The 23,996-nt window shown below is 28.2% G+C and overlaps 4 protein-coding genes across 4 annotated transcripts in view; 2 read left to right on the top strand and 2 right to left on the bottom strand.

The window, feature by feature from the left end:
• The first annotated feature begins 156 nt into the window (after nucleotides 1-156).
• LOC111038897 (zinc finger MYM-type protein 5-like) lies at nucleotides 157-1,120 on the top strand. The gene is made up of 3 exons (XM_022322166.1): nucleotides 157-222; nucleotides 285-988; nucleotides 1,057-1,120. The coding sequence occupies exons 1-3, from the start codon at nucleotides 157-159 to the stop codon at nucleotides 1,118-1,120; spliced, it is 834 nt and encodes a 277-aa protein (XP_022177858.1).
• A 34-nt stretch (nucleotides 1,121-1,154) lies between these two features.
• LOC111038896 (zinc finger MYM-type protein 1-like) lies at nucleotides 1,155-2,624 on the top strand. Its single transcript, XM_022322165.1, has one exon. The coding sequence runs from the start codon at nucleotides 1,155-1,157 to the stop codon at nucleotides 2,622-2,624; it is 1,470 nt and encodes a 489-aa protein (XP_022177857.1).
• A 1,562-nt stretch (nucleotides 2,625-4,186) lies between these two features.
• On the bottom strand, nucleotides 4,187-4,829 carry LOC111038894. Its single transcript, XM_022322163.1, has 3 exons — nucleotides 4,694-4,829; nucleotides 4,364-4,500; nucleotides 4,187-4,279 (listed from the first exon to the last, which is right to left on the bottom strand). The coding sequence occupies exons 1-3, from the start codon at nucleotides 4,827-4,829 to the stop codon at nucleotides 4,187-4,189; spliced, it is 366 nt and encodes a 121-aa protein (XP_022177855.1).
• Nucleotides 4,830-11,719: 6,890 nt separating this feature from the next.
• Nucleotides 11,720-23,996, bottom strand: part of LOC111038895 — a 30,043-nt gene continuing 17,766 nt past the window's right edge. The window contains exons 2-7 of the mRNA XM_022322164.1: nucleotides 14,817-14,882; nucleotides 14,670-14,741; nucleotides 13,276-14,187; nucleotides 12,763-13,224; nucleotides 12,220-12,642; nucleotides 11,720-12,096 (exon numbers count right to left, since the gene is read on the bottom strand). Of these exons, the coding sequence (XP_022177856.1) occupies nucleotides 11,720-12,096; nucleotides 12,220-12,642; nucleotides 12,763-13,224; nucleotides 13,276-14,187; nucleotides 14,670-14,741; nucleotides 14,817-14,882 (2,312 nt within the window). The remainder of the gene's footprint in view (nucleotides 12,097-12,219; nucleotides 12,643-12,762; nucleotides 13,225-13,275; nucleotides 14,188-14,669; nucleotides 14,742-14,816; nucleotides 14,883-23,996) is intronic.

The following is a 23,996-nucleotide window of genomic DNA, read 5'->3' as shown; positions in this document are numbered from 1 at the left end:
CATGAAAACTAATTCAATATAAATAAAATATATTAAAATATATTAATATTAATATTAATTCAATATAATAAGCAATCAACAAATAAAATAGATACTTTAATTTAATGGTTAATTTAGCTAGTTTATTATTGTAAATTTTATAAATTTTAGATTGAAATGGTTGATACTACATCTGATGTTAATTTACCAGAAATTGTTGAACAGAATATTGTTGAGTCTGAGGTAGGATGTATTCTGACATATTAATTGGGTATCATAAAAACTATTCAATATATAATTTTTAGATTCAATTGGTCGATGCTGATGTTAATTTAGTGAAGAACATTAACAAAGAACTGGAGAGTTTTGTTCAAACAAATGAAAAAGATACCACTTGTGATGTAATTACAACTTCTTATGATCACTCCGATCCTGCTAATTGGCCTCAGCTGTTAACTAATACAGATAAGTATGAAATTGTAAAACTAGGCCCGGTAAGAGTAGAGAATTATGATTTTCCCATAACTAGCTATGAAAATGGTCAAAAAAGAAGGTTTACTGCAAATAATTACTATCGTAAGTTATCAAATGGTGATATGATTGATAGAAAATGGGTTGTTTATTCCAAAGTTAAAGACTCTGTTTATTGTTTTCCATGCAAAATATTCCAACAAAATAAACAAAATGAGAGTCATTTGTGTAATATTGGTCTAAAAGATTGGAAACATCTTTCAGAAAAATTAAAATCCCATGAAAGTTCAAAGATTCATTTTCAATCAATTCAATCTTGGATGGAGTTAAATGTAAGAATATCTAAAAACTTAACAATTGATAAAGAACATTTGGCCATTATTGAAAAGGAAAAAAATCACTGGAGAAATGTTCTTACTCGTGTGATTAGTATTATTCACTATTTATCCAAAAACAATGATGCGTTCAGAGGACCATCGGAAGTCTTATTTACTAAAAGTAATGGTCATTTTCTTGGAGCAATTGAAATGCTAAATAAGTTTGATCCTGTTATTATAGAGCATTTAAAACGAATAAAAAACCATGAAACTCATGTGCATTATTTAGGGCACGAAATTCAGAAGGAATTAATTTCATTAATGGCAACAGAAATTCGAAAAAAAATTATTAATAACATTAAAAAGGCTAAATATTTTTCTGTCATAATGGATTGCACTCCTGACATTAGTCACAATGAACAGCTATCTCTTTTATTTAGAATAGTGAATATGAATGATAATAACACCCATAGTCCAGAAATTCAAGAATACTTTCTAGATTTTATCCCTGTTCAATCTACTACTGGATTAAATTTATCAAATGTACTTATTGATAAATTAAATGAATATGGTATTGACATTATGAACTGTAGAGGGCAAGCATATGACAATGGGTCAAACATGGTTGGTAAATATCAAGGGGTACAGACACGGGTAACCAATCAAAATCCAAGAGCATTTTTTACCCCATGTGCCTCTCATAACTTAAATTTAGTGCTTCGAGACGCAGCTAAAAATTCATCTAGGGCATCAACATTTTTTGGGACAGTACAACGAATATATACTATTTTTTCTGCATCAACTAGTCGCTGGGACATTTTCAAAAAATTTTGTAGTATTTTTACAGTAAAACAATGGTCGGAAACACGTTGGGAAAACCGAGTGAATAGTGTTAAAGCTCTACGATTCCAATTATCAAATATAATAGAAGCTCTAGAAGAAGTATCAGAAACAGCTAATGACTCAATTGCCAAAAGTGATGCTAGATCCTTAATTACTGAAATAAGTACATATGAATTTATACTAAGTCTAATAATTTGGTATGACATATTAGTTCAAGTCAACATAGTAAGTAAGAGTTTACAAGGGAAAGATGCAGATATTAATATTTCAAATGACATGTTACAAAGTTTATTAGCTTTTTTGAAATCTTACAGAGAATCAGGATTTATGAATGCTAAAATTATTGCTAATAATTTGGCAGAAGAAATTGAAGTTGAACCAGTATTTAAGAAAACCCGACCAAGAAAGAAAAAGAAAAATTTTGATTATGAAGGAAACGATGAAAGAATCAATGACGAAGAAGACAATTTTAGACAAGAATATTTCTTACTAGTTATAGATCAAGCAACTAGTTCAGTTGAAAATCGTTTTAAACAAATTGAATCGTACAAAGATTATTTTGGGTTTTTATTTCGTATTGGAAAGTTACGATATGCGAATGATGACAATTTAATGAAATATTGTAAGGACCTTGAAATCAATCTAAAAGATGGGAATTCGAAAGATATTGATTTCATGGAGTTGTATAATGAATTGATAAATTTCAGATTGATAGTAAATGAAGAAACGACTCCTCTTGAAGCTTTGTCAGTAGTAAAATATTCTTCAGAATGTTTTCCAAATATTGGTATTGCCCTTAGAATTTTACTGACAATACCAGTAACTTCGGCATGTGCTGAGAGAAGCTTTTCAAAACTGAAATTAATAAAAACATATTTGAGAAACAAGTTAAGCCAAGAAAACCTTTCTGGTCTTTCAATAATTTCAATAGAAAAAGATATTTCTGAATCTTTAGATTATGATGATATCATAAATCAGTTTGCTGCTAAAAAATCAAGGAAAGTAATGTTTTAAGAATATGTATTAATGTTATGACTAATGTAATCAATATTTTTATTGTTTTTATTGTTCATTCTGTTATATTGATTACATTTTAAAATTATTTTGTAATAATTTATTAAAATATAATATAATATTATGTATAAATGGATGATTGATATTTGATAAAATTGATTTATTAAGTACCTAGTTAATTTGGATAATAATATGTAATCTAGTTTCCGAGCGGAGTAAAGAGAAATTTTTTTTGTGTAAGTACCTACAGTATTCCGAAGACTACACATATACTGTTATTTATTTTGCCCGGGGCCCCGCAAATCCTAGCGCCGTCCCTGGTCATAAAGTCATACTGACAGTATGTTTGACACTATGTTTCGTAGCAGTATGATAGTATGATACTATGATACTGTTACGAAACATTCGTTCATTCAAACGAATCTTTTGAACGATAATAAACAATATTTAGATAAGTGACCGAATGAACGAATCAAATGAACGAATCATTTGACTGATTCGATTCGAATGATTCGAATCATCCCATCTCTACTTACTGGTGACTGTACTACTGTAGTCACTCTGTTTGTATGTGTGTTCGTGTATGTCGTATTGTCGTGTGAGTGTGTGTGTGTGACCGCCGACCGGCGAACGCCGCGCCATGATCGAACGATAATACATTGGAAGTGCGGTGTACGGCGGGGGCACACAGTCGTTATATGGTTTTCCCCGAATATAAGCTTATCAACAACAACAGATTTATATATTTATAACAGAAAACGTAATAATATACTAACCAATATATTATATTGTAGGTATATTAAACTGATATAATTTAATCATTATAAATCACATACGACACACCTTTGATACTTTGACACAATAAAGACAAAGCAAAACACTGTTTTAAAAACAATTAAATAAAATCACAAGGTACTCGGGGTAGGTCGTATATAAGATTGTAAAATAGCTACTTCACTCCAGAACAAGCCTTTATAAAAATATGTACCTCCCAATTATATCGTAATTCGTAATATACCCACGCAAAATTGTGTAACAGTAGTACAGGATACCTAAACAAGATGACTGGATGCGCCAGTATAATATTTATACTATTTGCACAGAGCTTTATTACAACTTAAGCACTTATAGCCAGTACTCCGCCAACGTAGGTACAATTACGACAAACACTGGCTGGCCCTAGCAATTGAAACACAGTCCGTAAAATGCCAGTACTCCACCAACGTTGGCACATCTACGAGAAACACTAGCTGACCTGTGCTGGCATATTGATCGTGGCCCGTAATATGCCAGTACTAGATCAGGACTAATCTACCAGTGCTGGTTTTCCAGTACTGGTCTAGTACTGGATAAAATTATAGTCAGTACTGTACCCATAAGGGCCAGCCCACTGTTGGCCGCCCGTACAGTCGCAGTACTGCGCCCTTTGTAAGTGTCGGCGTAACTCATAATTTTCCGATTGGGGTATTGCACCACTAAATAGTAAATATAATATTATATTCAAACCTGCACCTCTGTTGGTAGTATAATGATATATAATATTATGAATGAAACAAGAATTATTAGGTACCTACCTCTGTTTTTGCACATGCTGAGCTGTTAGAACTTTCTGCAGAATCTGACGAATAATTGTCTGTAGTGGTTACAACTTCTCCCTATTTAGTTAACAATCAACATAAAAAATAATAACTTTGTAGGAGATTACCTCTTTCACAGAGTTGGTAATAGGCAACATATACCCCTGCGTTTATAGTGGATTGCCACTTTTTCAAATGGTTTTCAAAAATTATTCGCTGACCATACATATTATTCGGACAAATGGTATTTAAATGTTGACTGTTCATGTATCTTAAGCTTTCTACTGAAATCCCATATTCTATGAAAATATTTTAATTTTTTAAGTTTTAGTAAGTAATTACCCCTCCGTTATCTGAATCAGCCCTTGGCACTTATATTATATGTAAGTACCTATATTATATATTATAATACTTATACGTAAGACGTAAGTTTATATATAATATTGTCTATAATATCTATAATAATAAATTAAATATCAACTTAGTACTTACCGATGAATATATTGAAAAAGCACTCGCCTTTCAACTGAATTAATACATCTAAAAGAGAGGTTTCGTCCGAAAAATCATCTGCACCTGTAAGAATTTCCACTGACGCACTTGAAATATCAAAATGATTGATTTCCATCACATAAGTCACAAATTAAAATGTACTGAACCGTGAAAAAATGTATACAGCGGTATACACAAACGCGCACGATATACGTAAATTTTAATATAATATAACACGCTATACCGACTATGGCAGTAGGCATAATATGAATGATTATTGATTATAATAAAAATACAAAATGATGGCGATGGCCGGTGGGTTTCTTCTCAGTCTGCCGCGTTCATTCTATATATAGAAAAATACTATGCGAATATTTCTCATATCAACGACAAGTGTCATTGATTTTAAGAAATATTATTTTTATTTCATTGAATGTATGATAAGAGACAATAACGTAATGCAATTATTTATTATTTCAATGCAACTGCACATAATATAGTCTTCAATATAACGTATGTTAGCATTAATTCTATAAGCTATTATAAACAATAAATTAATGAAATAATATCATTAAAATAAAAACTATTATTATAAGATTAAGTAAGATTGGCATGCATATTAAGAAATAAAATTCATTAAATTAAATAAATTTTATTCATTATTTGTAAGGTGTTGACATACAATTAAGAAGCCACATTTATTGAAATTGAATTATTATTAAGAATATTATCTTTAATTTAAGTATATTTAACATTGACTTTAAGTTGTAAGTAAAGCATTAAATTAATGATGCATTGTTATAAGAACGAAGAACGTTATTTTTCTGAGTGTGGATTAGGTTGCAACGCTCATATCCTACATAACGCTGTACAAATCGCGTCAGATAATTTACCTATTGACGTAGAAGCTATTACACTATTACAGTTAAACTTTTTGGATATTTCCACATTTATACAGTGCTGGTAGAAAAATTAAAAGAATTTTGCGATTTTGCTGATGTCCAATACCGTGATATTTTATCACATGCCAAAACTAGATGGCTATCGCTGTCTCCTGCAATTGCCAGAATTATTTTAATGTTTGATGGCCTAAAGTCGTATTTTATTTCACAAGATTCGAGTCCTAAGATATTGGTTGACTTTTTTCAAAACGTCACTGCTCTATTATATATGAAATTTATACAAAGTATGCTTAAACTGTTCAATAACTATATTCAAAAAATTGAAGGGGAAAAAATTTCGGCATTTGAATTAATTGATATATTAAACAGTTTATTAAATAACTTAAAAAACAGAAAGAATGAACATTTTATTAATACTGAAATGGAGATAATGATTGATTCTATTGAAGAAGAGGGTTATTTAGTTAAAAAAGAATTTGATATAAATTGTCAAAAGTTTTACGATTTATGTATATCGTATATTCAAAAGTGGACATTACCTAACCAGGCACTAATGGTTGAATTAAATTGGTTGCACTTAACAAACAAAAATACAGTTACATGGAATAATGCTAAAAATACAATAAAGATGTTATCAAAATATGTTAAAGTTAATGAAGATGAATACTTTGATGAGTTTATGGCTTTTATAAACATTTTTCAAGACAAATTTGATGACTGGACAAAAAATGTTGTTTTAGTAGAACAAAAATGGGTACAAATATTTAATATATTTAAAGAAAAAGAGGTAAATGTATCAAATCTGGCAATGGTTGTAGAGTTTGCATTTTGTTTACCGGGGTCAAACGCGTCAATAGAGCGAGTATTTTCTTTAATGACAACTACTTGGACTGACGTTCGAAATCAAATGGATACTAAATCAATAGAATGTTGTCTGATAACAAAAACATATGTATTGAGTTGCATTGAATTTTACAATTAAATAATAAAAAATTCTACACTACTGAAGAAAGTACACAGCACTGAAAAATATAAGGTCTCTTTGGACGACAAAAATAAAGAAAAATAATAAATCAGTAAAATCTACCTAGATTAGTATACTTATCTTAACGGCTGGAAATTGTATTATTGTTTTTATTTGAATTTTAAGTGTTCATAAAATAAAGATAGCCTATCTAATTGATTAATTTGAATATTATTTATACCTAAAAGTTATATACAGCTACCTATGTAATTATATAGTATATACTTACTACATATTAACCTATTTTTTATGAATTTTGGTGTCCCGGTTTTCTAAAAATTAAATCTGGCCACCCTATATTATACTACATCCGTGTATAAATAATTTAGAGTAGGTAGGTACATGTACAAATATTTAGTGTTGCATTTAAAATTATGTCAGATCTCAGAATCGAATTTTACTATAAAACGATTCTGCCAATTTCATAAGTGCAATTATGGGAGAAGTATTAACCAACTCAATGTAAAATAACATTCAAACTTAAATAATATCAATTCTAAATAAATAAATAATAATAAAGCATTTGGTTTAATATGACTCAGTAAACTGTCGTACCCATGTGAAACGGACATATTCATCGTCATGCCAAAAATATCACCGCCCAATAATAGTTAAAAATACGTTAGACATTTTTTAATTTTTTCATGATAAATGTTTTGTAAAGTGTGTTTCATTTTTTTTGTCAAGTATTATATTTGATCATCACGGATAACTAATTGTTATAGTCTAGCCGTTTTAAAATATGTCTAAAAACCAGAAATTTAACGTGCTCAAAGAATGAGCTTTTCTAACTTTTTTAAAGTCTTACTTAACAAATTTAAATACCAAGTTTTTAAAAAGGTACATATAAGATATAACATATGATAATATATATAACTGGACGTATTTTTACAACTCAATCAAACAATTCTATACTCCATAATATACAATTTCAAAATAATTATTTGGTACTTAACTTTTATAATTTGCTAAGGTAATATTGGTTATTAAGATTTTAAAATTGTTATATTGGCTAATATAAATATTTTACTTTGAATAGAACCACGGTTATAAAATCTAAACCCAAACAATCCACTATCGTATCATACGATTCGTATGTAGATATATAGTACGAGTACCTATATATTGATAATTAACGGACGTTCGGACACAACTCTATAAGATGTTCTAATGTCTGAACTCAGTGCCGTATTTCCCAGTAAACACTATACTCGTAAGCTAAGGCTCGGGCCACACGATGCGTTTCTGCCGCATGCGTCAAAATAAATAGCGGTGACGCCGCAATAACATATCGGGCCACACTATGCGTTGCATTGNCTATTTAAAACTAAACGGTCCGTACAAAAACCCAACGCATGCGGCGACAACGCATATAACCGCATGCGGCAGAAACGCATCGTGTGGCCCGAGCCTAAGGCTTAGGGTGGCAAATAATTTTTAATATTACATTTTTGTTATATGTAACTAGAACTTAAATCAAATGAAACTAATTATAAAATGTTTTTAGACCAACGGGATTGTGGTAATATTTATATTTTATGTTTTCCAATTTCATAATCGTAGAGTTGTATGTTTTTATTTTTCATCATTAAAGTTTTAAGTAAAAAAATAAAAAACTATCATTGTATGCTTTAATAACATTTTTTAGACTAGAAAAATATTTATTTAAAGGTGGCAAATTATTTAGTGCTTAAAGCGGCACAATGGTTAAATCCGGCACTGTCTGAACTATTATGTTTGGAACACCTAAAAGAAACTACTGTAAAAATAATTATTTTGTTATTTATTATTTTTTTAAATATAAATATGCACTGAACTGGGGGTGGAGACAAAGCTCTATCGGGTTACTTTTGACTTCAGCTTCAACACCAAAAAAAAAAAATGTTTGAGCTAACTGTGCCACTGGTCCGCTTATAATATATGTATATTATGTATATTCCATGATATTCACAATCTAATACAAATAATAAGACTGGCTGTAAGATAATATTTTATTTTATTATATTTTTCACGCAACTAACATATTATACAGAGTCGTGTTTATACAAGTTTTATTTGATATGTTCTAAATTGTACCCACCTACATATTTCAACCATTTTATGAACTTTTTCTGTTCCGAGACTTTTTTTCCGTTCCCTCATTAACACAGCATCATAATCTTTAAATAACATTACAAGTTTTAAAAAATGACCATGATTTACAGACTTATCTTTTAAATTATAAGCTTCTTCGTCTTTACATCTAAAAGATATTCCTTATGTATTTATTTATTTATTTATTTATTTATTTATTTATTTATTTTGTATAACTCGTTAATATTGTACACATATTTTTAATTTTTTTTAGCTGTAAGATACTTTAATTGTTGAGCTAAATTTTTTATAAAGGCTAATAAAAAAAAAGATATTCCTTGTGACCTTGTCTACCAAAAAACACAATTATGAGAGTTAGCCTTTTAATAACTAAACAAGAATATTCTACTTCTTTAGAATGAATTTCTTTTTAATTAAAATCAATACAATCATCAATTCTTTTTTTAAAGTTGTTCTAAGCAATGCAGAAACTGCTTCACGATCTGCTTGTGATAATTCATGTATTTTTAATGTATTATAGACATTTTTAAAATTAGTAATATTTAACCCAGATATTCGATTATTCGATTGCTAATTATTTTATGACTAAATGCCATACACGTATTGCAATACATTTTTTTTAGTGTATGAACAATAAGACAACCATTTACATTGAATTTTATCTTGATTTTGATATTTTTTAGTTAGAATATTTCGATAATAGATCTTATTTTTGGTCAATGAAAGTTTATAATTAATTAAAATAGGTACAGGAAGTTGAAAAGGTGAAAAGGGTGATTATTCAAAAAGGCTAATTTGACTTCTACTATTTCATTACAGAAGGGTCTAATAAAAAATGCTTAACGACTAAAAGAAGCTGATTGTTGATTATTGTTGTCTGTCCAATTTTCTTTTGAATGTTGAACATATTTCTATGTCCAATATATTTTTGTGTCTGACACATTTTTATGTACTTTTTCGGAAAACTTTTCCTCTAAATAATTTACCGTCGAAGGGGTGCTCTCATTTATTTTGAAAAAAAGTAGTTTTTATCTCCACAGGAAACTCCTTAAGTAATTAGGTAGTACAAAAAATCCCAAGAATTTGAAATTAGGATGTTTAAGTATATTTAAAAATACCAAAAATCAGATTTTAAATTTAAAAAAAGGGGTGAGCATGCCTGTTGATTGATAAATCCACTCTGTATTTATATGAATGTTGGTCTATCTGTCTGTAATTAATAGACTCTAAACTACTGTACCGTCTTGGGCTTCAATAGAAGTTATATTAATAGATTCCTTGAGACTTGTAGGTATTTGCCAACAATTCTCGTTAATTAAAACTTTTTACATGCATTTTATGTATTGTTTTTTAATTTTTGTCTTATACATTTTTGTAAGCAGATAAAAATAATTTAAAATGTAATTTTTAAAACTTCACAGATTTTAATAAGTTTTATATTTTAATTTTTAATTATATTTTCGAGATTTTATAGTGCATGTTATAGCAAACATTTTGAGATGTTATATGCTTTTTTAAGGTTTTTACTGTAATAAATGTATATCCATAATCATAACAATTTATGCAAATCAAATTATTTTTTTTTATTTATTGGTTTAAATCTTAAAGTTGGGTGCTGGGAAATTTCTTTTTACGTTTTAGCAATATTTAACGGACAAAAAAATCGTTTTATAGAGAATTTAACTTACATAATATGTTGTTATTTAAAACTTTGAACTTATTAGGTATGTAAGTATGTTATTTTTGTTTCATTGTAATCATACTAAAAATGTAATTAGAATGGATGTTTGTTTTTCGGCAATTTTTTTAAAAATAATTGCATTATTAAGACTAATAATAATTAATTATTATATTTATTGAATCATCATAAATTACAATAATATCACTGTACAAAGTACAATGAAAATACATCTAAAAACAAAGTACTTATTCCTGAGGCTGTTCCAAAAAGCGAGTTGGTGAGAGGGAGCAGCGAGTTGAAATACAGTCATACAACATTATTACATAGATCAAAAATAATACTTAACAATGTAGGTATATATTATTTAAAAGTTTAAAAAATTATTATACTACATTTTAACTGTATTTTTTGTTTATAATCTTTTACCGTCAGTTATATTTTGTTGAAAATCCATCATTTTTAAGGGGTTTTGTATAGGCTTCTATTTCACTGCGGTGGACACATGGCCTGTCTCCCTATGAGTACTCATTATTATTATTATCAGGGGCGCCCATCTCAATTTTTTGCTATATGGACACAACTATTATGATAACTTTGACATACCCACCTAGCAACAGTGGCGTATCTGGAGTACGCCAAGGAGGGGGTGATTTGTAAATTTTCCTTGCACATCATAATTTTATTGTTGGAGCTTTGCCCTCCAAATCCATTTATAGCTCTTAAATTGCTGTAACATATTTATAAAATGTTCAAGTATCAGCCTAAATGCCTAAAACATTCATTCATGAGTCTAATCATACAATATTTTTTTTGGTATGGAGTTGCGCCTTTGATAATTTCCTATACTCAGCTCTAACTTTTTAAATAGATCATAGAAGTCATACAACCATGTCATAATAAAATTGATATATTACTAGTTTTTATTTATAAATTCATACACATAAGGAAAGTAAAATTATTGGATAGTACATTGTTATCTAGCATAATTAATGAAATATTTCAGAAAAAATTATGTATATTAATTTAATGAAATCTTGTACCTGGAAAAAAATATAGTTATCAATGACAAATTTTAATAAGATTTTCTTAATAATAACATTCGAAAGAAAATTTGAAATGAAGTATTTAAACTATACTTTTATTAGTTACCTACAAATAACAAAATATAAGTAGTTACAGAAAATAAACAAAATAAACAAAAGTTACTCATAAAACTATTTAAAGAAAAATGTCATATATTATAGTATTCACAAGCCATTTCAAATTTGTTAAATACAAAACTATTTGATAATATGAATAATAATGATAAAGAAAACATTGTACAGTTAAAAGAGTAAAGCCTTTGACAAAACATTACTTTTTTGGGCAAATAAATTAATAATTTTTTCATTATCTATATCAACATCTTGCTCACATGAAATTCGCATAAGATTTTCCAGTCTTTCTTCAGTTATAGTTGTTCGTAGTTTGGTCTTCACAAGTTTTAGTTTGGAGAAACTCCTTTCCACGCTACAGCTTGAAACCGGCAATGTAATTGCCAAATGTAGTAAAACATAGAGAGTAGGAAATGTGATCTGTAGATTTTCCAAACAAAATATAGAGAACAAATCCCCCAGACTTCCTGAGTTTTCTTGTGAAAATGAAGATTGTGTAGTATTATCTGCATCACAATTAGAATATAAATCCATATCTAAGCTAAATTCTAGTACATAATCGTCATCACAATCAGAATTGTCATCAGTTTCATGTAAAAATAAAGGAAGTTTAATTGATTTTTCAAGTTCAATAAAATTTGATGCAAATTGTTGGTATTCTGAAATCAAACTCTCTCTGTTCAGATATTTTGAGTATATTTCACAGACTATAATAAAAGCATCTTTTGGAAGAGTTTCTGGATTTTTTCTCACTTCCATAATTCTCCTTCTTGAAATTAGTGATAGATCTTTCATTAAGCCAGTCTCATTAATATTAAAACGTTCACTAAAATCCATTTGAATAATATCAAGTGTTTTATTAAAACATTCTATTCTAATTTGTTTCACAGGGTCTAATATGGGAGTATCTTTACTTAACTCACCTGATTTTTTTGGGCATCGTTTTGGTCTAGATACTACTATTGGAGTAAATTCTTGTTCCGAATCAATTACAAATTGATCAGCTTCCTTTATAATGTCTTGAAAAGCATTTAAACTTCTATCATTTAATAATTTAATTTTATGTTTAGCACTTTCTATCAAATTTGTTGCAGCTAACAAGTCCAAATCACGAGTTTGTAATATTTTATTAGCAGGTTCAATTATTTGAAATAATTTCTTAAACATTATTGCTACAATTAGAAAACGATAAGAAGTAAAATAATCTAAAAGACCACTAGCTGCAGCTCCTGTCTTGGCGTCTCCAGGACCTTCAGAAAGTTTAATTGTGGTCAGGGTCTCAATCACAGCATTATGAGAGGTCAAAACTGTATTTAAAGCAGCTGAATGTGATGACCAGCGTGTGGTGTTAACACGTTTAAGAGCCAAATTTTTTTGTGCTGAAGAGTATTTTTTTTGGTTTGAACGAAATAATTCAACTCTTTTTTTTGCATTCCAAACAAAGGAGTATAAAGTTTCGAGATTACCAAAGAGGTTTACTGCATCTGTGCAAGAAGAAACTGCTTCTTTAACTATTAAATTCAAGCGATGGGCGTGGCACCATACATATATTGCTGATTTATTTTCATTTTTAATTAAGGATTGCACACCTGTATACTCACCACGCATATTAGCAGCGCCATCATAAGACTGTCCTACTAAGTTGTTAATCCAATCCAAATTATTTTTAGCCATTACTTCTTTAAATAAATTAAATAGTTCAACTCCACTGGTGTAAGGGGATTCACGCATAGCAATTAACCTTTCATTCACTACGCCAGTAGTTTTACATACATATCGAACAATGAAAGAAACTTGTTCTTTACGCGCCGAGTCAAACGTTAAATCTATTGATATGCTGAAAACTCCAGATGTTTTAATAGCTTCTTGAATTGTTAATGCAATATTATATGATATACACTCTATTAGTGTATTTTGTCGCCTCCAACTTAAAAATGAAACTTCTTTTTTCCCACTTGATTTAATAAATTCAACATGTTGTTGAAGTGATGATGAATGTTGAGCCATTAAAAGGACTAAGTCTTTAAAATTTCCTTTGGAATGTTTACGTGACCAATTTTCACGATGTCCACGGAAAGCCATGTTATGCTGAGCTAAAAAAATTGTCCCATTAATCAAATCAGAAACTGTTTGTCGATTTTGTGCAATTTCCATTTTCTTTCTATTTTCTAGTAAAGGTAAAAGTGGGAGACAAGTTTTTCTTGTTTTTACTTTAATTGAAGAAGTTATATGATCTTCTGAACATTCATGTGATTTTATACACATACTCCCATTTTTCCAGGTAGAAAAACCTTTCTTGGTCCAGGCCATAGGAGACATACTATTTAAGTTTATTCCAAACAACATGCAATGCAAACAAAAAGCTTTGTCCAAATTTGGTGAGAAAGATAGCCAATCACGATGGATTTTACTGCCATCGTCCAATATATTATAATACCATGAGCTATTGAAATGATGACCGTTTTTGTTCTTTTTAAATGCTTTACCTGGTAAATCATAAGCCACGGGTTGACATGGACCCCACTTTAAAATTTCATTTTTCAATTCTGGAGATATTTGTTGTTTCATACTCAAAAAATGTTTAGGATCATTTTTCCAATAGTTGTCAGAAATAGTTGTCAAAACTACATCAGCATTTTCTAAAATCATAATAATTCTTAATTAGGTTGACTGATATTATAAATTGAAATAAAAAGATACAAAATAGAAATAAACATCATTAAATTATTTATATTAATTATTATCATTGGTGTGGAAGTTAAAAATGCATTATAAATCTCAAAAATTTAAATAAATTTAATGTACTAAAAAAATGGAAAGTTTAAAAATAAAAGTAGGTAACTTAAAGAAACAAGTATTATTGAAAAAAAAATATAGTATTTTAATGACAATATACATTTAAATAAAAAAATATTCTTTAATTTATTTAGGAAGAGCTCAAAAATAACAAAAACTTTCTTTAAGTATTATAGTATTATAGAAGTTGTAATTATTTAAATTTAGACTAATTATATAAGTAGGAATTTAAAATGAGACAGCATTAATAATTTATAATTTACATTAAAAATATATATTATTTTAAACTTGTATTTAAAAATTATAAAATTGAAAGATTTAATACCTTCTACATCAGTTGCAGTCTTAGATAAAAGTTCTTCGCTGGTACTGGGATGAATACATTGAATTTGACTATCTATAAAGTATAAAAAAAAATTTTTTAACAAATAAGTAGGTATGAGCAGTTAAAAATGAATAAAATAATTAATACCTTCTAAATTAGTTGCAGTCTTAGATACAAGTTCTTTGCTGGTACTGGTACATTGGATTTGACTTACTATAATACAAGAATATAATTGAATATTCAACCATTAAAAATAAGATAATAATGAAACAATTCAATGGCCAACACTTTGTTTTAACTAACCTTTTAATTTTCATTTTTCACACACATATTATCAAATTTAATTATTAATAATTTTAATGACAAAAAAAGTAGTACCAATTATGATTTAGTAAATGAATATTATTAATTTATATAGTATATAATTTTTATAATTGACACATAAATACATTTTACATGGGTTAAGTATTTTCAAGTCATTTTGTTTTTAATGTAGATTGTCATACCTTAATAGCTTCTATAGTTATACAAATTTTGCTCATGATTATCTTGTATATAAATTATTTCCATAAATCATTATGTATTACTAGGATATGTTTATAAAGAATAAATAATTAAGTATATAATTTATAAATTTATAACTCGGTAGCAATTAATAGGTCGCGGTTCGATCCTCGGCCACCGGGCGGCATTTTTCTCCGGACAAGTCGCGGTGACCGGAGAGCAAGTGCTGCCATCCCCCACCCCCGGGGCATGGCAGAAACCTACGGGTGCCCCATTCGAAATTCTGCCAAAACAAACACACACGTGTTCCCCCTACCGTTCCAAAAACCTACAAACCATCAATACAAAAACCTACAGTACCTACTAATAGCTAATGGCCACAGTTGCCGGGCTCAGGATCAATTAAAAAAAAAAAAAAAAAAATCCTGAGACCAGTGAGTCCTGACTACCAAAGAACTATGAACGAAAGTATTTTCAAATATAATGAATAATAATTAATAATTAATAATTAATAAATATAGTAAATACCTGTTATTCGTGGAGTCTTGAAAAAACGATCAATCTTGTTTAGATTAAGTTTTCGTTTCTTGCAAGAATTTATATGCCGCGTCCAATTAGTTTTATTAAGATTTTCTCGCTTTTTACCACAGGTACAAATTTCAGAGGTCATAATAAATCAAATTTGTCACCACATGCGTTTACGTTACACACAGACACGAGCACTAGTGCACTGCACTCGGTGTCTCGGTTATCGGAGATCGGTATCACAATCAGCGATCGGCCACGATTTGATTTAATAATTTAAAAATAGAAATTTTCACCGTATAAACTATACATTATATACGAATATTGGAAATGTTTATAAAATCTATTTTTATATAAGTATTAACAATATTGTTCATCTTTATCAGACTATTACTACTATATACGGGCGATTAGTGCTTACGTCATACACGTTCTTAATATTTATGTATATAAACTAAAAGACCTTATACGTTCTCGTTTTATTCATTTATTGTAAATTATAATTCTTATTAGTTATTAGATCCATTACTCATTACTACTAGTTACTACCAATTACCATCCAATACATACGTTAATACTTTATTAATATTATGATATTTATAATAATCTATTTAATTTGTAAGAATATTTTATTTTTCTACACTTGATATCTTCCAGCAAGCAACCACCCACCCACCCTTTTAGTATGTGGATTAGTCCATAAACAATGACTAGGGTGTGCGCCCCTGATTATTATTATAATACTATCATTATTGTCATAAATTGTCTTAACTTCTTGATACTTTTACAATGATTTATTGGATACTTCTTGTTATTTCAAAATTGCTTATGATTTCTTCATTTCTAATCCACATAGTTTTTGATTTCTAGTGCATATAAAATGTAAATGCGTATTCCTAAGCTTTATATTTGCATATTTTGCTAGTTTTTGGTGAATACGAGCATGCCCATTTAGGCTTTTTTGAGTGAACTATGAGCCCTGGTAATGATAATTGATGTTTCAGTCTGATGTCTTTTTTAAATTTAATCATATTTCGGTTTACAAATTAAATTTGAGTTGATCTAGTGTGATTCAGTGGTGCTACCAGGAAATATTTTCTGGGGGATTTCAAGTTGTAACTTTTTAATATATAATTAACACACCAGATACCTACGACCTTCTTATATATATTACATATCAGTTATTACTTATTTCCTATACATTAATGATACATTGGCTATTTGCTATTTGCTATATAAACAAATAGGTAATATTGTTGTACCTGTTAAAACCATTTCTAAACAAAAATCAAGTTATTTCTACCATCGTAATTTAATCTTAAGATAAAAATATATAATATTTATATTTATATTTAAACATAATAAATTAATTACTCGTCTAAAGTTTTTTTTTCTTAGTATTTTCATTTCATCAACTACTACCCTGAATGAATATGGATGTCCTGATGTATCTACATAGGTAATGTTTACCTATAGGTGTCAAATTATTTAATTATTTTTAACCCAAATAAGTATGTAGGTACGTTATATGTTGATGTACCTACTCATTACGTTGAAAAAGATTTCTCTCAAAAAGCTGTTGCCTCAGCTTGGGTAATAACTAGAGGTCGGATTTTTATGATTTTACATATTTGTTTCTAGTTTATGCAGTTAAATGGGAGAAATCTTTAGGAATCATGAAACACAGAATTCACAGGAAAAAATTTATTTTGCATAAAAAAACATATTTTAGAGGTTAGAGAATATTTAACACGTTAGAGAATATTTGGGAATATTTTTGTGATACCCGGCATATAATGAACATNGGTAGTTTCCTTTTTTCTATTAGGATGATTGTTGGGTCAGTGAACAATAGTTGTTTTAATTTCATTAAGTTTTTTTTTTCAATGTTTTGCCCATGTTTTCTGCCAAGTTTGTAATGATATGTGTTTTATCGTTCTTATGGTATCTCGAGCAGTGGTGAGCATTAATAAAGTTTATATTTAGGCCCGATACACAGGTCCGTATGTAATATAAGATATTTTATCTGGACACTTCACATCTGCAACACTTTCCACACACTCTATAATAAACGGTTCTAGATTAAATGTGGTTAGTAATAATTCTATATAGGTTTTTAAAAGAATATAAATCCGGACCTCTAGACTCTAGTAATAACTAAAAACTAATAATCATTTGTAACATTTTGAAAATAATTACATTATAAATGTCTGGATTGCAGTAAATAAACTATTTTGCCATATTTGGTTTTGATAATTTGAATGCATAGGTAACTATCATAATATTAAAATATTTTTAAAATGGGTTTAAATAATTTTTAATAAATTTTTTTAGATTATTTATTAAGTGCTTTTTTTAGAAATATCTAAAATTCTAACTTTGACGATAGGCAGAAACTGGAATTATATGCATTTTCATATTCATATTAAGTGTATGCAGAATTATGAGGGTTCAAAATGTGGGTGTTTCAAATCAAGATAATTTCATAGACAAAATTGTTTTTTGCATATTGATGGATATTTGAGGGATTAAAGCATATTTTGTTGTAACACATTAAAGCATATAGTTTGTATATTTTATACACTTATAATAAAAAAAAACTTATTCTTTCCTTGGTCTTTTTTACTATAAAAACCTAGGATTAATATGTTAAACAACAATTAATTTTAAATAATCATAGGAATATTTTTGATAATCATAATTTATTTTTGTTTTGTTTTCAAAATTGTATTTATAACAACTATGCTCAAAGAAAAGAGAAGAAATAATAACATTGGTTACTACCACGGTTTATGATGCATCTTTGATTGAACTGACTGAACTAAATATAATACAAATATCATATCTTCCAGCAAGCAACCACCCACCCACCCTTTTAGTATGTGGATTAGTCCATAAACAATGACTAGGGTGTGCGCCCCTGATTATTATTATAANTATTTATAACAACTATGCTCAAAGAAAAGAGAAGAAATAATAACATTGGTTACTACCACGGTTTATGGTGCATCTTTGATTGAACTGACTGAACTAAATATAATACAAATATCATTTTTTGATTAAAATTCTAAACATTTTTTAATGCATTTAAATGTGATTAACTTAAAGTTTGTACTTATTTTATTATAAAGGTAATTTGACAATTCAGTCTCTCTAATATATGCTATAACAATACTCTGTAGTTTAAGGCATAGTTGAAAAACTATTTAATATATTACTATTTTTTTTTTGTTCAAATTTTTAATGCATAGACAACTGCATATCTGGCATATTTTTAGTGCATATAATTCCGGTCCCAAGTGATAAGTCTCATACGTACACGACTACACGAGTACTTAACGACAAGAAGACATTTAAAGATAAATGTCACATTTGTGTTTTTAAACTGGTATAAACCTGTTTTCCAATTAAAATTATTGCATATACTTGATACATATTATACTCATATACATGTAGATTTATACATTTCATATTATTATAATAATACAAAGCACCTTTATAGAATAAGAACAAAATGTATGTGTGTGTTATATGAACCTACCGTAATGGCTATATATGATATAAGCTTCAAAGATTTTAAATATAAAATTTGCACTAAAATTAATGTGACATAAGGCGTCTGTTACAGTTCATCCAACCATAACATTTCAGTCGTTGGAGCCTAGGCATAACCAAGTTAAAAAGTTAATATTAAGCGCATTTAAACTTTTTAAATATAATTTTCAGTAATTTAATTATTAACTTAGCTTATTTTTATTAATAAATATTTATAAATAATGAGTTAATTTTAATCAAATATAAGTTATTCTTATTTATAAATGATCAAATAATAAATATAATACAATTATTATTGGTATTTGGTGATGCATATTGTATACACATTTACTTTTAATTAGCTTAGACCAGAGATGTCCAACCTTTTGTGAAGACTGGGCTACATCATATAGGTAGAATTTGTTGTTTGCCACTAACTTTTTTTAATAATAGTACATTCAAATTTAATGATTAAATTATATTCTATAATACAACAATACATTTTTTTTAAATTTTACAATAGCAAATAATAAGCAGAAATATTCTTACAAGTGTTAATATTTAATTATAAGTACATAGAAAAATATATTTATTTATAATAGAAAAAAAGTTTTAGTTAAAAAAGTTAAAAGTCATAAGTTTTATTAAGTTTTATTTAACTTGAAATATGAAATTGCTTTTTTTGTGAAAGTAATGAATCAATATCTGGATCGATTGAAGTTGAGGTAATCCTTAAACAACTTTGAAGGGGCTTGTCTGATATAGAGTATAATATTTGAAAAGTCTTTTTTTATCTGGACACTTCACATCTGCAACACTTTCCACACACTCTATAATAAACGGTTCTAGATTAAATGTGGTTAGTAATAATTCTATATAGGTACCTATTTTATTTTTATTTGTTGACAAATGACACAGGGTATCGGAGGCAATAAAGATAAAACACCAATAAAGTTTTTATTTATTTATTAGAGAAATAACCCTCAGCAACTAGGCTATTTGGTAAGATACATTTTTTTTTTACAAATATGCATTACATAATAATTATGAAAGGTTTAATAATGACAAATTTCAAGACTAAATAATAGGAGTTTTAATTTTAAAGTTGTATTGTTCAGAAGGTTAAATGAATTTGTCCAATCCTGTCTCCTGGAGGAACACGAATGTTAAGTGATGGCAGGACTGGTCTAACTGTCTAAGTATGTCACATAAGTCAACTGATAAATGGTTGCGGTTCCTTGCATCGAGGTAAGCAAAATATTCCGTGAGGATGTGTTTTATTGTGAGTTCGACCCCGCACGTCATACATGAGAGGGGCTCATCTCGGGACATTAGGTAACCATGAGTTATTCTGGTGTGACCTATTCTTAGCCTGTTGATGGTAGTTTCCTTTTTTCTATTAGGATGATTGTTGGGTCAGTGAACAATAGTTGTTTTAATTTCATTAAGTTTTTTTTTTCAATGTTTTGCCCATGTTTTCTGCCAAGTTTGTAATGATATGTGTTTTATCGTTCTTATGGTATCTCGAGCAGTGGTGAGCATTAATAAAGTTTATATTTAGGCCCGATACACAGGTCCGTATGTAATATAAGATAAGACGCAGGAACGGTAAAAACACGGATGTGGGCATCGGTCCTTACAGTTTATTTGATGTTTTATATACTTAAAATAAATTTGTTCTCGTAATATTAATATATTATATACAATAAATTAATTCATAGTTTTTAAATTGAAGTGAGGGCCGCATCAAAATCTACTGCGGACCGCGGGCTGGACATCCCTGACTTAAACCATTATCACTGGCTATTTATATATTAAAACAATAATAATAAATAACTTAGCTTAACTTAATAAGTATCTATATAATTTTTAACTTTACTAAGCTTAATAGAATGCCTATTACCTTTAAACTTTTAAAAATTATTGTTATGAGGACGTTACACCCTCATATGTGTTGTCTCTGTCTTACAAATGTAAACCATACCAAAAACTGTTTTGAGCGGTAAAGAACTGCGAAGACTTCAGTCATAACTAAGAAACGGCATTTTAAAAGGAGAACTTTGGCTATGAAATATCGTTTTTATTTTTTCAATATCGGAACTGCAAAAAGTTATTCAGGTTAGAAAAATACAAAAATAATAAGAACTCTTTTCGTCGTTTTTTCAAGCGTTTATTTTTTGTGTATAAAAACATTCTGTGAGACAATAGAGTCAGTTTCACTACTGCAAATCTTGCAATGTACATGGTAGTTAATTAATTTTTTTTATTCTGTTTTATAGCTGATTCGTGTGAATTTTTAGTCATGCTTTTTTTGCTTTTTTTCAAAATAAATATGCTTCGGTTTTTTGCTTTTTTAAAACAATTTTATGCTTTAAAATCTGAGTTCAAGTAATTAGGTATCACACCACCATATGGTATTATACTATTATGTATGAGTAGGTATCCAAAACAAAAAAAAATAGTAAGTATAGACGTGTTTTGGTTATATGGCGCATAGCTATGAGTAGGGCTAGGGACTTCATGTTCTTAAAAACCTTAAAATATGCATTTGTTTATGTCCTAAAAAATCTCTATACAATGTAATCACGATTTAAGGTAACACTAAATATTTCGGCCGGATGAACTTGAAATAAATTTTGGAGAGAACTTAAGGTGATACTGGAATACACATTTTGTAGAATTTTCAAATTCTTAACACGGCGCGTGCATTCACAGTACAAAATGTATTTTTTTAATGATAACACCTATTTTTACCACATGATTTGGATTAACCGAATTTTTTCAAGTAGATTTGACTTGTATTACTTGGCTCTAAATTCAAAATTGAATGAATAATAGCCATTATTAAATTTTGAAAAATAATTGTTATTATTAACGCAGTAAAATTAACACTAACATTAAAATGTACATACTTAGTATTTCAATATTTGACATTTTTATTCATAATTTGATGTCCAGAAATTAATCTTATGATTAATTCTTATGAATTAAAAACATAGTTGTCCTAAAAGAAGGGGAGATTTTTCAATTTTTGCATAGAAATTATAACATTTAATGAAAAAAATAAAGTTGCATACTTGAACCTAAAACTAATAAATTACTCAGGTAAATTAAACATTTTTGTTTTATAAATTTGAATAATGGTTGTCATTCATTCAATTTTAAACTTAGAGCCAATTATGATTTATGAGTCAAATTGACTTGAACAAATTCGGTCAGTCCAAATGATGTGATATGTACTAAAAATAGGTGTTACCATTGACCTAACCAATAGGTGTTATCACAACTAAATCAACAAGATATTATAATAAACCAGATATTTAACCAATATAATTCAACTCACTTGACTCGTACTTAATTTGAGTTACTTTAATTTATTTAAAAATTTTGATCTTTTCTCAATTTTAGGAAAAAACTATTTGACCATATCTTCAGTTAAATTAAATAATTCAATTTTTTCAATTGATTCATCTAAACATTATATATAATTTATGAATTAAAGTCAATAGTTTTATTTTACTAACAGCAAACATGATGGATAATGGATTATGGACTTTCTAATGACAACAACACTTAAATTGTTACATTTTTCTGTAGATGCATAAATATAAAAAATACATATTATAAATAGGTAGGTTATATACATTACAATATTACATTATATTTTAGTCTACATTTGTACTTTTTTCTTTTTCTTTTTTATTCAGACTTTGTTTAACAATTTTCTTACTTTTAGACAATAGTATTGTAAATCTTTAAGATTTATTTAACCATATGTTTGATAGTATTTTAATCTATTACATAAAAGGTAGGTACCTATTAATATAGTGTTAACAAATTGTAACATTATTTTTATTATAATTAAATCAACTAGTAATATTTAATTATCAGCGTTAGTATGTTAATAATATTATTTAGGTGTATGTACTATAGAAATAATAATATATGTGAAGTAAAAGTACATAACTAAAAAGTTTGATAGTTGACTGTTGAGTACAGTAAACAATTCAACTTTTTAGTTTTTATCTAGGTACCACAAGTTACAAATCTCTTGTAAATAATATTAATAATGATAATTAGTTGTACATTAGCTTTAAAAATAGATAGCATGTCCTCAAATCCCCATGCTTTTAGAATGTTTTCGGTAAATTCGTCCATTGTATGTAGGTGATGTGTACTTGCAAACAAATAGGTATCGCAGTTGCACTTGACAGTGAAAACAATTAAAATCACTAAATGCTTGGAAAAATTGTCAACAGTACTTAGACGCGCTATGATGTTACTCTGATCAGGTATTACGCGGATCGAAGTAGCAATAACACACACGCAACCTCGCCGCCAATGCATTGGGAAATACCACAATAATTAATAATAACGATACTATTTATATTTATAAGCTATCGTTCCTATATTTTAAGGTTGTAGGTATTAACCACTTTTATTAAATAACTTAACTTATACTATATTTTTCTAGTTGAATAAAATAAAATATTTCAAGTAATTATAGTTCGTTGATTTTACTAATGTATTTGGTAAAAATGTAGTAAATGCAACTAAAATATGTTTGTTCTAACTAAAATTATTTAGTTTTTTTCCCGTGTAAGTTTTTGGAATATTCCTCATTTTTATTAGAGTTCAAATATAATATAATTGAGTTCGCAAACGTATTGCGACTTTTTATAGCTCCGAGACTATATTTTTGATTGTTGTTGGCTTATTAAGGGCTGTACCTTAATTAATTTGTACGAGTTTTTCACGTGAGAA

The sequence above is a fragment of the Myzus persicae genome, unplaced genomic scaffold (assembly GCF_001856785.1).
Source record: "Myzus persicae strain clone G006 unplaced genomic scaffold, MPER_G0061.0, whole genome shotgun sequence".
Lineage (NCBI taxonomy): Eukaryota > Metazoa > Arthropoda > Insecta > Hemiptera > Aphididae > Myzus > Myzus persicae.
This window is presented reverse-complemented; position numbering and strand designations above follow the sequence as displayed.

What these genes read in the sequence shown, in the direction of transcription:
- LOC111038897 (XM_022322166.1), top strand. Translation starts at nt 157, where the DNA reads ATGGTTGATACTACATCTGATGTTAATTTACCAGAAATTGTTGAACAG. An exon ending in AGAATATTGTTGAGTCTGAG is followed by an intron (nt 223 to 284) that starts GTAGGATGTATT and finishes TATAATTTTTAG; the next exon opens with ATTCAATTGGTCGATGCTGA. An exon ending in GCAATTGAAATGCTAAATAA is followed by an intron (nt 989 to 1,056) that starts GTTTGATCCTGT and finishes TGCATTATTTAG; the next exon opens with GGCACGAAATTCAGAAGGAA.
- LOC111038896 (XM_022322165.1), top strand. Translation starts at nt 1,155, where the DNA reads ATGGATTGCACTCCTGACATTAGTCACAATGAACAGCTATCTCTTTTA.
- LOC111038894 (XM_022322163.1), bottom strand. Translation starts at nt 4,829, where the DNA reads ATGGAAATCAATCATTTTGATATTTCAAGTGCGTCAGTGGAAATTCTT. An exon ending in CTTTTTCAATATATTCATCG is followed by an intron (nt 4,501 to 4,693) that starts GTAAGTACTAAG and finishes ATATTTTCATAG; the next exon opens with AATATGGGATTTCAGTAGAA. An exon ending in AATCCACTATAAACGCAGGG is followed by an intron (nt 4,280 to 4,363) that starts GTATATGTTGCC and finishes TTAACTAAATAG; the next exon opens with GGAGAAGTTGTAACCACTAC.